We start from the raw sequence: 13307 nt of genomic DNA on the forward strand, positions 1-13307 counted from the left end.
GGAAACAACATTCAGCAATTTATAATTCCTGAACAGCCTGGATTGATCCACTGTGTAAGAACCCATACAGAATTAGTGCTCTTTCTACATGAAAATGTTCAAATCATAAATATTTTATTCTACATAAATATCTTGAATAGAAAAGAGTCTTCAAATAGGATGCGATCCAGTGATATATGTGAATGATCCACATTCAAACTCTGCACAAAACCCTAAATTATAACCGTGCAGAGCCGAGTTTGACGCTGAAGGAAATAAAGAATAATAATTCTATATTAAAAAAATTCTCATATTCAGAAATTATACAATAAGGAATGCCCAACGAATATTCAGAAATTATACAATAAGGGATGCCCAACGAATATGGGGTTTATCCACTCTATATGAAACAGAAAAAAGAATCAGCAGCCGTAGGTCGAAATGACATAAATGAATCCCATCCAGCCCACTTCGTTTCACATCATATCTGTTTCACATGGAGATGATAATGCATGGAGGCAGTTTAAAGAAGCAAGATGGCCGCTCCGAGCAAGGCGGCACCAAAGATACCCATCTTCTCCAAACTAGCGGTAGAAACAGCGCCACTGCTGGCGTTCGGTGGCGAAGCGGTGTCGGGGCCTTGAGGCAAAGGGCCTGATGCTAGAGTTTGAGATGTGGGAGGGGAGGCTGAGCTTGGCGGTGTGGCCGCTTTAGAAGGAGCAGAGGCGGGAGAAGAAACAGTTGGGGAAGTCGCAGGAGGGGGCGAAGCCGGTGATGGCGCTGCCGGGGATTGAACCGGCGACGCCTTGGGAGCTGCTGCAATGGGGGACGGAGCTGGTGCCCGTGCGGGAGAGGTTGAGCTTATCAATCCCAGCACCAAAAGAAAGCAGAGAAGCGTATTGAATCCAGCCATATTTTCAAAAGTAGCTTTTCTCAAAAGATACTAGTGCAAATTTGAATCCAGCCATATTTTCAAAAGTAGCTTTTCTCAAAAGATACTAGTGCAAATTTGTGTCACAGAAAGTGTATGGAGCCGATCTTTTCTCTTCCACAGAAATTAAGTGAAGAGGTTTGTCGAAGAAGATCAATCAGAGAGAGAGTTGTTGTTGTGAAGGAGAGTTGTAAAATATATATAGGTATTGCCGCGAGGTCAGCTTCCGGGACTGAGGGATTCGATTTTCTTATTCAACACGGTATTTCGTGTAATGAGACGAAGGAAACACCGAGCAGTTCATTCCGCGTGCCTGCTCAACAGCCTCAATTTCTTAGCACGGACCTTTCAACTCAGCGTACAACTGTTCATTGACAACGTTATTTGGTCATGATGGCTTACTAAAGTCTGTAATTAGGAAGTGATAACCGCCACTATTATTTTTATTGAAAGTGGCGTTTGACTTTGTCCAAAAGGAACGCGAGCATATCGTATGAGCCCGGCTTCCGGGAAGCATCGATCGTGTTACAAATAGACGATTGGGATTCCCGGAAGCTCCTATAGTTGGTCAAATTTAAAATTCTAAGTTTTACTTAAAAGTCATCGCCACGAGGTATAAATATAAATATTTTGGGATATAAATTTAAATATTTTGGGAGAAATTTTGGAAAATGTGGGTTAAAGTGATGGAGTTTTAATATTTTGGGTGGGGAAGTAGTTTTTGATGGTGCTAAATCTATTTCTACCATAAAAATATTTGATTTAAACATGCTTATGGTTAAGTTGTGGGGTCACGATGGATGCACTTTCTGAATATTTTTCTCGTTAAGTTCTTGGGCGAGGATGGATGCACTTTCTAAATAGTTTTCTAGTTAAGTTCTGGGGCGATGATGGATGAACTTTTTGAATATTTTTCTCATAAATTCAATACCTACCCTCTAATTGAACCAAAGATTGTGTGGGGATCAAGTTTCAATTTTTTGTGGATGAAACTACATTGCAATATTTTCCTCTTATTCCTCAATTAGTGGGTACTCGAGGACTTTCTAATCATTATCCTATTTGTCTAGAGATCAAGGGATCCTTCTTAAATTGTCCAACCCTTTTAAATTGAATGCTCATTGGTTAAACGATGAGGCTTTTCACAAGTTGGTTAAGCACAATTGGAGTCCTTATAGTTGTATGGGTGTATATATGGTTAAAGATTGGGCGGTGTGTATGAGAAGAAGGGAGGAAGAAGATCTATTGGAGGTTGAAAATAATATCGAGCTGGGGGTTGACGGTTTTCAATCACAGGAGTCACATTATTCTTATCACAAACTTGTGTCCAGGTAGAAGGATATGTTAGTGTAGAGGGAAGAGACTTGGAGGCTCAAAAGTAGGGCCATTTGGTTGGACAATGGCAATGAAAACACAAATTTTTTCCATGCCATGCTAAAGGTAGGAAATTACAAAACACTATCTCGGGGACGCTGGATGAGGAGGGGTGTGAGGTATCAAATTTTGATGGGCTTACTCATATGGGGGTGAATCACTTCAGGGGTATCTGTTAGGAGACCCAATGGATTAACATTGTTGAGATTATTAGGGTGGCACAATTCTTTCCGAGCTTTGTGGATGCTGTTGAAAACTAGGAGTTGATGGGGGATGTATCGGAAGTTGAGCTTAAAGCGATCCTTTCTAGCCTTAAGAAAGACAAGAGTTCAAGTTCGGATGGTTGGGATGCTAATTCTTTACTTCTTTCTTTGATTTTATTATGTCTAACCTTCTCGTGGTTGTGAATGGGACTCGCCAGGATGGGCGGATCCTCCCCACTTTTAACTTGACTTTTATTTCCATCATTCCAAAGGTTGAAAACCCTGCATCTTTTAAGGATTTCGAGCCCATATCCCTTTGTAAAGTTCTACTTATAAAGTCATCTCAAAGGTCATTTCCCAAAGGATCAAACCTATCCTCTCGAAGGTTATATCTAAAGAACAATTCGGGTTTTTGGAAGGGTGTCAAATTCATGAGGCCATTGAAGTGGCCCGAGAGGGATTACATAGTATAAAGTTGTTGAAATTGAAGGGTGTGGTTTTCAAGATTGATTTTTTAAAGCATATGACAAAGTCAATTGGTCCTTTATTCGCCTTCTTGCATAGGTGGGCTTTGATATTCATTTCATAAAATGGATTATGGGGTGCTTAACCTCTCTCTCCTTTGTAATCTAGATCAATGGCTCTACCTCTCATTTTTTTCAAGGGCAGTGTGGTCTTCGTCAGGGATGCCATTTATCCCCCATTTTTTTATTTTTTTTTCCAAGTGTATTACTCTAATGATCAAGGATGCGTCTCATCGTAGGGAATTTCAGGGCGTGGTCGTTGCTCAGCTCTTGTCCATCACATGCCTTATTTTAGTTGATGACATCCTTATTTTTTGGAATGGATCAAGCTGTGATATAACTGTATTGGGTGAGTTATGATATTATTTGGTGTTGCGACGGGGATGGTGATCAATGTCAGGAAGTCCTCCATTACTGTACATAATTTTGAGGAGGAGATTGTCTATATTCAATCCATTTTCCCTTATGAAATATTGGAACTTGATATTGGGTTCAATTATCCCAGTTTCCACTTAAAGTCAAGTTATCTTAAAGATCACTACCATTGGCTATTGGTTAAGTTCGAGAAAATTTTCAATTTTTGTTGTTTTCGGTTATTTTCTAGGGTAAGAAGACGGGTATTGGTTAAAATGGTACTGGAAGAAATACTAATTTATTGCATGTCCTTAACTTAGATTTCTAAGGGTATCCTCGAGAAAATCGGGACGTTGTGTTTCAAATTTATGTGAGCAGACTCCATGGACCATCTTGTCTTTCCTTAGGTTTGTTGGAGCGTGTTGGTTATTCTGATGCACCTTAGGGGATGGGGCCTCAAAAATATTTTCTTATTCTCAAAATCCCCAAGTGCAAAAAGTACATGGAGACTTCTATTCGCCCAGAGTCTCTAGGCACAGGTGATTATTCAAAACTATGTTGCTCCATTATCTCTAGAGGACTACGTGTGCTATCTTATCAAGGTCAGACATAATACCTTTGTGATATGGCGCGCAATTCTCCATGACTCCTTTGATTTGGTGGCTTTTGATTTAGCATTGCAGGTTGGTAATGGCTATAGTTTAAGCATTGGTTATGCTCTGTGTCCTGGATTTCTGAAGGAACGTGTTCTCCATCCACCTATTATTATTTTATGAGGGACCAGGGAATTACACGCCTAGCACATACTCATGCCCATGACCTCACTACTCTATGGAGACAGGGCTAGAAAGGTGCATGAGATCTTTGCGGTATTTGGATAGCATGAAATAAGGCGATTTTCTTGGACTCTTCTGAGTACCTAGAAAAAATTGCACTTGGGGGTTTGTCAATTCTTTCACATTTTTCATTTAGCATCCTAATCCATTGAGGCCATGAGGATTTTTTAACGGTGCATCTGAAGACGATGAACCCACCTACGATGGGGGTTTTTTTCATCACCTAAACGAAAACCATATCTTTCATGTTAAGATGCATTTGGGTCGGGGGTTAAACAATTGAGTTGAGGTTCATTCTTGTCATGCTCTTATCACTTTTACTGTTGAAAATGGATGTTCACATCTTTAGTACTTTTGGGAGTCTTTGGTTGTTGTTAAATGGCTAAACAAGACTCAATTCCCCAGGAATTTATTACTTCTCGATATTGTGGATGACCTTCAATGTATCATATTATATTTTTACAACTTTCACATGCAACCATGTTTACAATGGAAGGAACAATATTGCTAACTGGATTTCTAAAGAGGGCCTACTTATGGATCAGGGACTATGGAAAGTGACAGAGTTTCACGACACTGAACAATTCTAGTCTTCTCTCACATACTTTCTCTCTCTCCCTTTCTCTCATACCTCATTCTCTCTTCCCCCATCTCTCTCTCTCTCTCTCTCTCTCTCTCTCTCTGCCCTCCAATCCTCTCTCTTCCCCCATCACTCTCCTCCTCTCTCTTAAGTCCCATCTCTCATTCTTCCTCTCTCCCCCTTTCTCTCCTACCTCCCTGTCTCTTCCCCCATATATATATCTCTCTCTCTCCAATACTCTCTCTCGTTTCCCTCCAATCCTCTCTCTTCCCCCATCTCTCTCTCTCTCTCTCTCTCTCTCTAAGTATGTTACTATATCCCTCCCTCTCTCCTTCTCTCTCCTTCTCTTCCACATTCTCTCTTTCTCTCCTTCAGTCCCTTTATCTCAGCCTTAATCATACACTCTCTCTCTTCATCTCTCCCTTGTCACTTCCTCTCTCTCTCCACTTCTCACTCTTTATATTTATTCTTTCCTCCCTCTCTCCCTGTCCAACTCCATCTCTCTATCCCTCCCTCTCTCCTCCTCTCTCTCAACTCCTCTCTCTCTATTTCTCTCATACCTCCCTCTCTCTTCCCCCATATCTCTCATACCCTCCAATCCTCTCACTAGCTCCCTGCCTCTCCCCTTCTCTCTCTCCCCCCCCCCATCTTTGTGTCTCCCTCTCCCTCTCTTACCCTTCTCTACCTCTCTCACTCCTCTCCCTCTCTCTCTCTCTTCATTCCGCCTCTCCCCTCTCCTTCATTTTATCTCCATCTGTCCCTTCTCAGTCCCCCTATCCCTCCACCTCTATCACTCTTTGTCTTTGTTCTTCCCTCCCATATATATCTAGAGTTAGTATATATCATGATATATTAATATATATTATATTGTAACAAATCTAATATTGTATTAATCTCAAGTGATTAAATTTAATAATATTAATATTATAATATATTAATATGAATATTATATTTAACAATAAGAATATTAATCTTTTAATATTAATATTAGGGTTAATAATGTTTTTTTGTATTGTATTAATAATAATTTGGCCCATGGTATATGGCCCATAGGCTTGGTATATAATTAGATGTTGTTTTCTAATCCTATTTGATATATTTTATTTATTTACCATAGCTCTTTATACCTCTTTTATATTTATTTATTTACCATACCTCTTTTATAAATATGGTATTTGGCCCATGGTATTTGTACCATGGTATTACTAATTATTTGTCTCATGGTATTTGTCAAGTAGGCTTCACCTAGATAAAACCTGTTTTTTGAGTTTTGGTAAAAATAAAGTGGTTATGGAGTAAAACCTTTTTTTAGCATTCCTAAAGCTCTTTATATTTTAAATTTATATTGTGTTTATACTTAATAATAATTAGATTGATTCTCTTTATATTTTAAATTATATTGTGTTTATACATAATAATAATTAGATTGATTTTTAAATAGGCCGACATTAGATTAAAAATATTAAATGTTAATGTTAAACATTACATGTTTAAATTTACATTTACATTTACATTTTTAGGTGAGATCATTAAAAATGTTAAATGTTAAATGTTAAACCTTACATGTTTACATTTACATTAATGTTGTAGAGCGCCACTAGGCGCAATAAGAGGCACATACTATGTAAGGACCTGCCGTCCTTGACATGAACTCCCGGTTGGTGCAACGGTTTGTTTGGCAAACATGCGACTTGGAAAACATGCGAAGTGGAGCTTAAACTTAATGTGTGATGGAGACATGTGAAAGTGCACACGAAAGAAGGAGAGCAACTTGGTTTTATAAGCGTGGGAGCATGGATAGATTACACCCACGGGCCGACCTATACTTGCGATGCGTTAGAACGAAGGCCGACATGTTAGGAGGGCATGGGAAGGTCGGCTGGGTAGCCAAGACCTCGCCCAACGCACGGTATAAACTATATGCGATGGAGCGCATTTGGAAATCGCTCAAGCAACGAACAAGTCTCATACGCATGAAGTGTGAGTAGGTGGTAGAGCCGCAGCAAAGAGGTGAAGGCACAGGTCTCATGCGCCCAACCTTGGGCAGCTCCACATGGTAGCACGAGTTCTTGGAAAGAGGCAAAGGTGTGGGTGAAGGCGCCGAAGTTCGGGTAGAGCGCGGGTGAAGGCTGACACGGGTTCTTGGGTGGCTTGGGTGAGCGTCTGCCCGTCGTGCATAGCTAAACACGGAAGTGGACTGGGGACTCAGGTGAGGTTGCCCGCCCACCATGCAGAAGTGAACGAAGGGTGACTTGGGTGAGGTCGCCCGCCCGTTGGCACAAGGTTCGGTTGTGAAGTTGGAAGGCAACTCGTGTGAGGGCATGCCCGCCTGACTTGGGCAAGGAAAGCTTGGCTATCACACGAAGGTGTGATGATGTTGTAATTTTGGCTAAGTATGAAACTTGGTGTTTCCCAAGTATACTTGTAAATCTTTGTAATATTGAAAGATTGTATAGTATATAATTCGGGCAGACTCATTGTTCAGGGAGTTGCCCCTCCCTTTATACTGTGCAATTCTGTTCTTCATGTATAATTGCTGTTGATAATGAATGTGCATGGGTGTTCATTGGTACAAAGGAAACATTAATAATACTTGGTTGTGAAACACAAACTAAGTAGGATAAGTGGTTAAGCGTAGTCCACAAACATAAGTATTGGTGAAAAGAAAGTGTTCGGTGGTGCCGCACCTCACCAAGCGGGTTTGAAAGGCTACCGCCGGCCTGGGGGTGTGACAGTTGGTATCGGAGCTAGTCTGAAGACTTGGAGGAGTCTTGTAGGAAGCTGGGTGAAGCAAGTGTGCAAGCACTTGACAGTTGGTGACAGTGAGGCAGGTACTTGCAAGTGAAGGAAGCTGTTTCACATACAAGTGGAACAAGAGCTGGTTCATGGTTGCAGGCAACTTGGTGAAGCTATTGGATGGTTGAAACTAGATCGCAAAGAAGAAAGAAACTATTAGCAATGGCAGGTGAATCTCAGGTTGGGTCTAGTCATGGTGCGAAGGATGCTACTATGGCATTCATTGAAAAAGTGCTGGAAAGGATGGAGGACTTAGAGGGTTACTGGACTAAGAAGATGGAATTGGTCGAGAAGGATCAAGAGGCCAATTCAAAGATGAGGGAAGAGCTCGATGAACTCTGGACTCAACACGAGTACACTGATCGTATGTGTACACAACTTGAAGTAAGGGTCAAGGAGATTGAAGAGGGAAAAGGCCGAGGCTTAGCAGAGATCGTGGACTTGCAGAAATCTCTTGATGAAGCCAGAGATGAGATCGCGGTGTTGAAGAAGGCCGTGAGGCATAACTCAAGTGGAGGAGTGCCTCATGTGAAATTCAAGGAACCATAATCTTATGATGGTACAAGGAGTGCAAAGACTCTTGGCAACTTTCTATGGGACATGGAGCAATACTTGGAATGCTTGGGTCTATCCGATGATGAGACAAAGGTGAATGTAGCTTCTCAGTTCTTGACGAAGGATGCTAAGATGTGGTGGCAAAGGAGGATGGATTAGATTGCCAATGGCAGTGCTGGTGACATTACTTCGTGGGATGATATGAAGAGATCTTTGCATACATATTTCAGTCCTCAAGATGAAACGTGGGAAGCAAGGATGAAGATTAAGTTCATAAAGCAGACAAGGAACCTACAGACATATCACCGGGAGTTTGCAAGTGCAGTTTTGGAGCTTCGTGACATGGCGAAGGGGGACAAGGTGTTCAACGTCATTATTGGATTGAAGCCTTGGGCACGCAATGAAGTGAAGAGGAAGAAAATTAAAACACTTGAAGAAGCTTTTGCTACTGTGGACAGGTTGGTGGAGCATTATGATGAGACTTCTAATGATAGGAAGAAGAAGTCCGATAAACCAAAAGAGAAGAAGAAGGACGATGCTTCTAAATCGGATGATAAGTGGAAGACGAAGAAAGCCTTGAAGTGTTAGATATGTGTTGAACCACATACGGTGAAGAATTGTCCCTCTAGACCGAGAGTGGCTGCTATTGCACAATCTAATATAAAGAATGAAGAAGCTTCTAAGGGGATGATGCATATACTTGGTGTTGCTGCTGCTACAGAGGTGGTCTCTTGGAGAGATCCTGAGAGGAACAGTTTGGAGTATGTTCGGATGAATATTGGGAGTGCTGATATACTCACTATGGTGGATAGTGGGGCTACTCACAACTTCACGAGTGAAGATACTGCGAGAAGGATTGGGCTGAAATTTGTACCGGTGAAGGCACAAATGAAGACAGTCAATTCTCCTCCTAGTTGTGTTCTTGGTGTAGCTGAAAAAGTGGACACAACATTAGGTGAGTGGATCGGGAAAGTTGACTTCACTATAGTGTGAATTGATGACTATGAAGCTACGCTAGGAATGGAATTCTTGAAACAATTCGATGCTATGATTGTTCCACATTTGAAGAAGCTGTACATTTACGATGGAAGGGAAGATGTACCCATTAGTGTTCCAACCATTAGTGTGACAAGGCCTGATTGTAAACTAGCAGTGATGCAAATGGAGGACGAGAAGCGCATGGAAGACATGAGTAGGCGGTTGTCTACTATTGAGGCAAAGCTTACTGAGCAGTCATTGGTCATCAAGACACTATCTGATAGTATCTTGGATTTGTCAAGAAGACTAGAAGAAGTTGAGGATGATGGTGATGATGAGGGGACTTATGTGAGGCCGAATGTCCGAGAGGAGGATCAGGTCACTTATCTACAAAGAATGGAGATAGAAAATCCTGACAGATGGATTGAGTTGATTAGTGAGGGTGTGCCTTCAGGCTCTACTCCCTCCACATCTTCTTAGATGGGAAAGAAGATGGGGCTCATTGTTAGCTGCTCATGGTAGTGAGTCCTTAAAACAGGTTGAGCAGGTATGGCAGATGGTGCAAGGATGGCTTAGCATCAAGCATCATGACATGTTGCAGATGGGATGGAGTTTCCATGGACCTGGGCATCGGAGAGATTCTTGGTGAGTCCAAGATGTGGAAGAATCCGAGATAGGCTAGTGAAGGCATAAGGATGGACATTCTTATGATTTGAGCGTGAGATTTGGATTGATCACCCGACTAGTTCAAGTCATGGGGGCTAGCCGTGTACCAGAGAGATGTTGGCATCAGGCAGACGAGGAGGAAAGTTGACAGGATGGGACGACACATGATGGAGATGGCAGTTCTACATATGTTGCAGGGATGTTTGCAGTATGTGGAGGAGTTGACATCATGGACCAAGGATGAGACTGTTTTTGATGTTGATCTTGGTGGATGGCTACCAGGATGGTATGTTGTCGAGGACAACAACGACTTCAGGTGGAGGAGGATGTAAGGACCTACAATCCCTGACACGAACTCCCGATTGGTGCGACGGTTTGTTTGGTAAACATACGACTTGGAAAACATACGAAGTGGAGCTCAGACTTAATGTACGATGGAGACATGTGAAAGTGCGCATGAAAGAAGGAGAGTGACTTGGTTTTATAAGCATGGGAGCATGGATAGATTACACCCACAAGCTGACCTATACTTGTGATGCGTTAAAACGAAGGCCGACATGTTAGGAGGGTGTTTGCAATGGAGTATAGGGTGTGGGTAGGTTGGCTGGGTAGTCAAGACCTTGCCCAATGCATGGTATAAACTATATGCAATGGAGCTCATTTGTAAATCGCTCAAGCAACGAACAAGTCTCGTACGCAAGAAGTGCGAGTAGGTGATAGAGTCGCAGCAAAGAGGTGAAGGCGCAGGTCTCATGCACCCAACCTTGGGCACCACACGGTAGCACCAGTTCTTGGAAAGAGGCAAAGGCATGGGTGAAGGCGCTGAAGTTCGGGTAGAGTACGGGTGAAGGCTGACACGGGTTCTTGGGTGGCTCGGGTGAGCACCCGCTCGTCCTGCAAAACTAAACGCGGAAGTGGAGAGGGGACACGGGTGAGGTCGCCCGCCCACCGTGCGGAAGTGAACGAAGGGTGACTTGGGTGAGGTCGCCCGCCCGTCGGCACAAGGTTCAGTTGTGAAGTTGGAAGGCAGCTCGTGTGAGGGCGCGCCCACCCGACTTGGGCAAGGAAATCTTGGCTATCACACGGAGGTGTGATGATGTTGTAAATTTGGCTAAGTATGAAACTTGGTGTTTCCCAAGTTAGTTTTGCAATTTTTATCATCCAAATGCTGATCACAATTTCATTAACACATAACCCCATCCTCGTTCATTAATACGTTATTGCATTTCACATTAACCATGATTTGGCTGGACTGATCCACTGTGTAAGAACCCATAAAGAATTAGTGCTCTATTCTACATGAAAATCTTCAAATAGGATGCGATCCAGTGACATATGTGGATGAACCACATTCAAACTATGAACAAAACCCTAAATTAACCGTGCAGATCCGAGTTTGACGCTGAAGGAAATAAAGAATAATAATTCTATATTAAAAAAATTATCATATTCAGAAATTATACAATAAGGAATGCCCAACGAATATGGGGTTTATTCACTCTATATGAAACAGAAAAAGAATATTGCACCCAAATCAAAAATAACCATCAGCAGCCGTAGGTCGAAATGACATGAATGAATCCCATCACCATACATCTGTACCTAATCCACCCCACTTCGTTTCACATCATATCTGTTTCACATGGAGATGATAATGCATGGAGGCAGCTTAAAGAAGCAAGGTGGCCGCTCCGAGCAAGGCGGCACCATAGATACCCATCTTCTCCAAACTGGCGGTAGAAACAGCGCCACTGCTGGCGTCCGGTGGCGAAGCGGTGTCGGGGCCTTGAGACAAAGGGCTAGATGCTAGAGTTTGAGAAGTGGGAGAGGAGGCTGAGCTTGGCGGGATGGCCGCTTTAGAAGGAGCAGAGGTGGGAGAAGAAACAGGGGAAATCGCAGGAGCGGGCGAAGCCGGCGATGGCGCTGCTGGGGATTGAACCGGCGACGCCTTTGGAGCTGCTGCAATGGGGGACGGAGCTGGTGCGCGTGCGGTAGAGGCTGAGCTTATCAATCCCAGCACCAAAAGAAAGCAGAGAAGCGTATTGAATCCACCCATATTTTCAAGAGTAACTGTTCTCAAAAGATACTAGTGCAAATTTGTGTCACAGAAAGTGTATGGAGCCGATCTTTTCCCTTCCTCAGAAATGAAGTGAAGAGGTTTGTCGAAAAAGATAATTGAGAGAGAGTTGTTGTGAAGAAGAGGGGAGAGCATGATATAATATATATAGGTATTGCCGCGAGGTCCGCTTCCGGGAATGAGGGATTCGATTTTCTTATTCAACACGGTATTTCGTGTAATGAGAAGAAGGAAACACCGACCAGTTCATCCGCGTACCTAAATTTGTTGGCACCGACCAGTTCATCTAAGCGTACAACTGTACATTGACAGCGTTATTTGGTCATGACGCCTTAACAAAGCCTGTAATTAGGACGTGATAAATGCCACTATTGTTCTTATTGAAAGTGGCGTTTGACTTTTTCCAAAAGGAACGCGAGCAGATCGTATGAGCCCGGCTTCCGGGAAACATCCATCGTGTTACAATAGATGATTGGGATTCCCGGAAGCTCCTAAAGTTGGTCAGATTTAGGATTCAATTTTTACTTAAAAGTCACCGCCACCAGCTATAAATTTAAATATAGTCTAAGGAGAGATAAATTTAACCAAGTTACGATTTTATTTTGAAAATAGTGGATTTTTTTCCAAAAATTTCTCCCGGTTAAAGCTGTGGAGCTTTAAGATTTTAGGTGTGGAAGGTTTTTTTGATGGTGCTAAATCTATTTCTACCATAAAAAAAATTGAATTAAACACACTTATGGTTAAGTTCTAGGGCGAGGATGGATGCACTTTCTAAATATTTTTCTCCTAAACTCAATCCGTGTCCTCTAATTGAACCAAAGATTGTGGGAGGATCAAGTTTCCAAGAGGCTTGATCAATTTTTCATGGATGAAATTACATTGCAATATTTTTCTCTTATTCATCAATTGGTGGGTACTCGAGGACTTTGTAATCATTGTCGTAGTCTAACGAGACTGCCTTTTTGCCCTGAAAGTTATGGGAATTCCGGCCATATTTTGAAAAAATGTAGGGGATTTTGTAAATCCAAGTTATCGCTGTCAAACTTCAAGATTTTAGGTGCCCCAAAAGTTTTGGATGGTGCTCAATTCGTGTAGGAGCATCAAATGAGATAAATTACCTTTGACCTGAGCTGTAAAAATTATTTACTAAAGAGGGTTGGACCTCTTATATTATTATTTATTATTTGTTTGTAAAAGTTATTGGAGTGCTCAGAGTAGGAGATTAGGAGTGAAGTGATAGAGTTTGTTAGGTTAGGTGTGTGTTAGGCCAACTAAATAGGGATTAGGTTGTTTATGAAATTCAAACTTGGAGAGTAGCATTAAAATAGAGAAAAACTCATATTTTTTAGAAGGAGAGTGTAGATCAGGTTAGTAAGGGCTAGAACAATTTTCTATGTAGTGATTTTTCTTTTCATAATTGATTCAATGGAGTTTCATGGCGTATCTGGTATCAT

At 41.9% G+C, this 13307-nt stretch overlaps 2 protein-coding genes across 2 annotated transcripts; both read right to left on the reverse strand.

Annotated features, from left to right (window-relative positions):
* Positions 1–252: 252 nt before the first annotated feature.
* Positions 253–1061, reverse strand: LOC149266768 (uncharacterized). The gene has a single exon (XM_089397393.1). It carries the CDS (start codon positions 890–892, stop codon positions 503–505), a length of 390 nt encoding a protein of 129 aa, XP_089253519.1. The 5' UTR covers positions 893–1061; the 3' UTR covers positions 253–502.
* Positions 1062–11185: 10124 nt separating this feature from the next.
* LOC149266769 (uncharacterized) lies at positions 11186–11959 on the reverse strand. Its single transcript, XM_089397398.1, has one exon. The coding sequence runs from the start codon at positions 11830–11832 to the stop codon at positions 11446–11448; it is 387 nt and encodes a 128-aa protein (XP_089253524.1). The 5' UTR covers positions 11833–11959; the 3' UTR covers positions 11186–11445.
* Between the last annotated feature and the right edge of the window lie 1348 nt (positions 11960–13307).

The sequence above is a fragment of the Pinus tabuliformis genome, chromosome 6 (genome assembly GCF_031772625.1).
Source record: "Pinus tabuliformis cultivar Carrire ecotype Pingquan chromosome 6, CPIR1, whole genome shotgun sequence".
Taxonomy (NCBI): Eukaryota; Viridiplantae; Streptophyta; class Pinopsida; order Pinales; family Pinaceae; genus Pinus; species Pinus tabuliformis.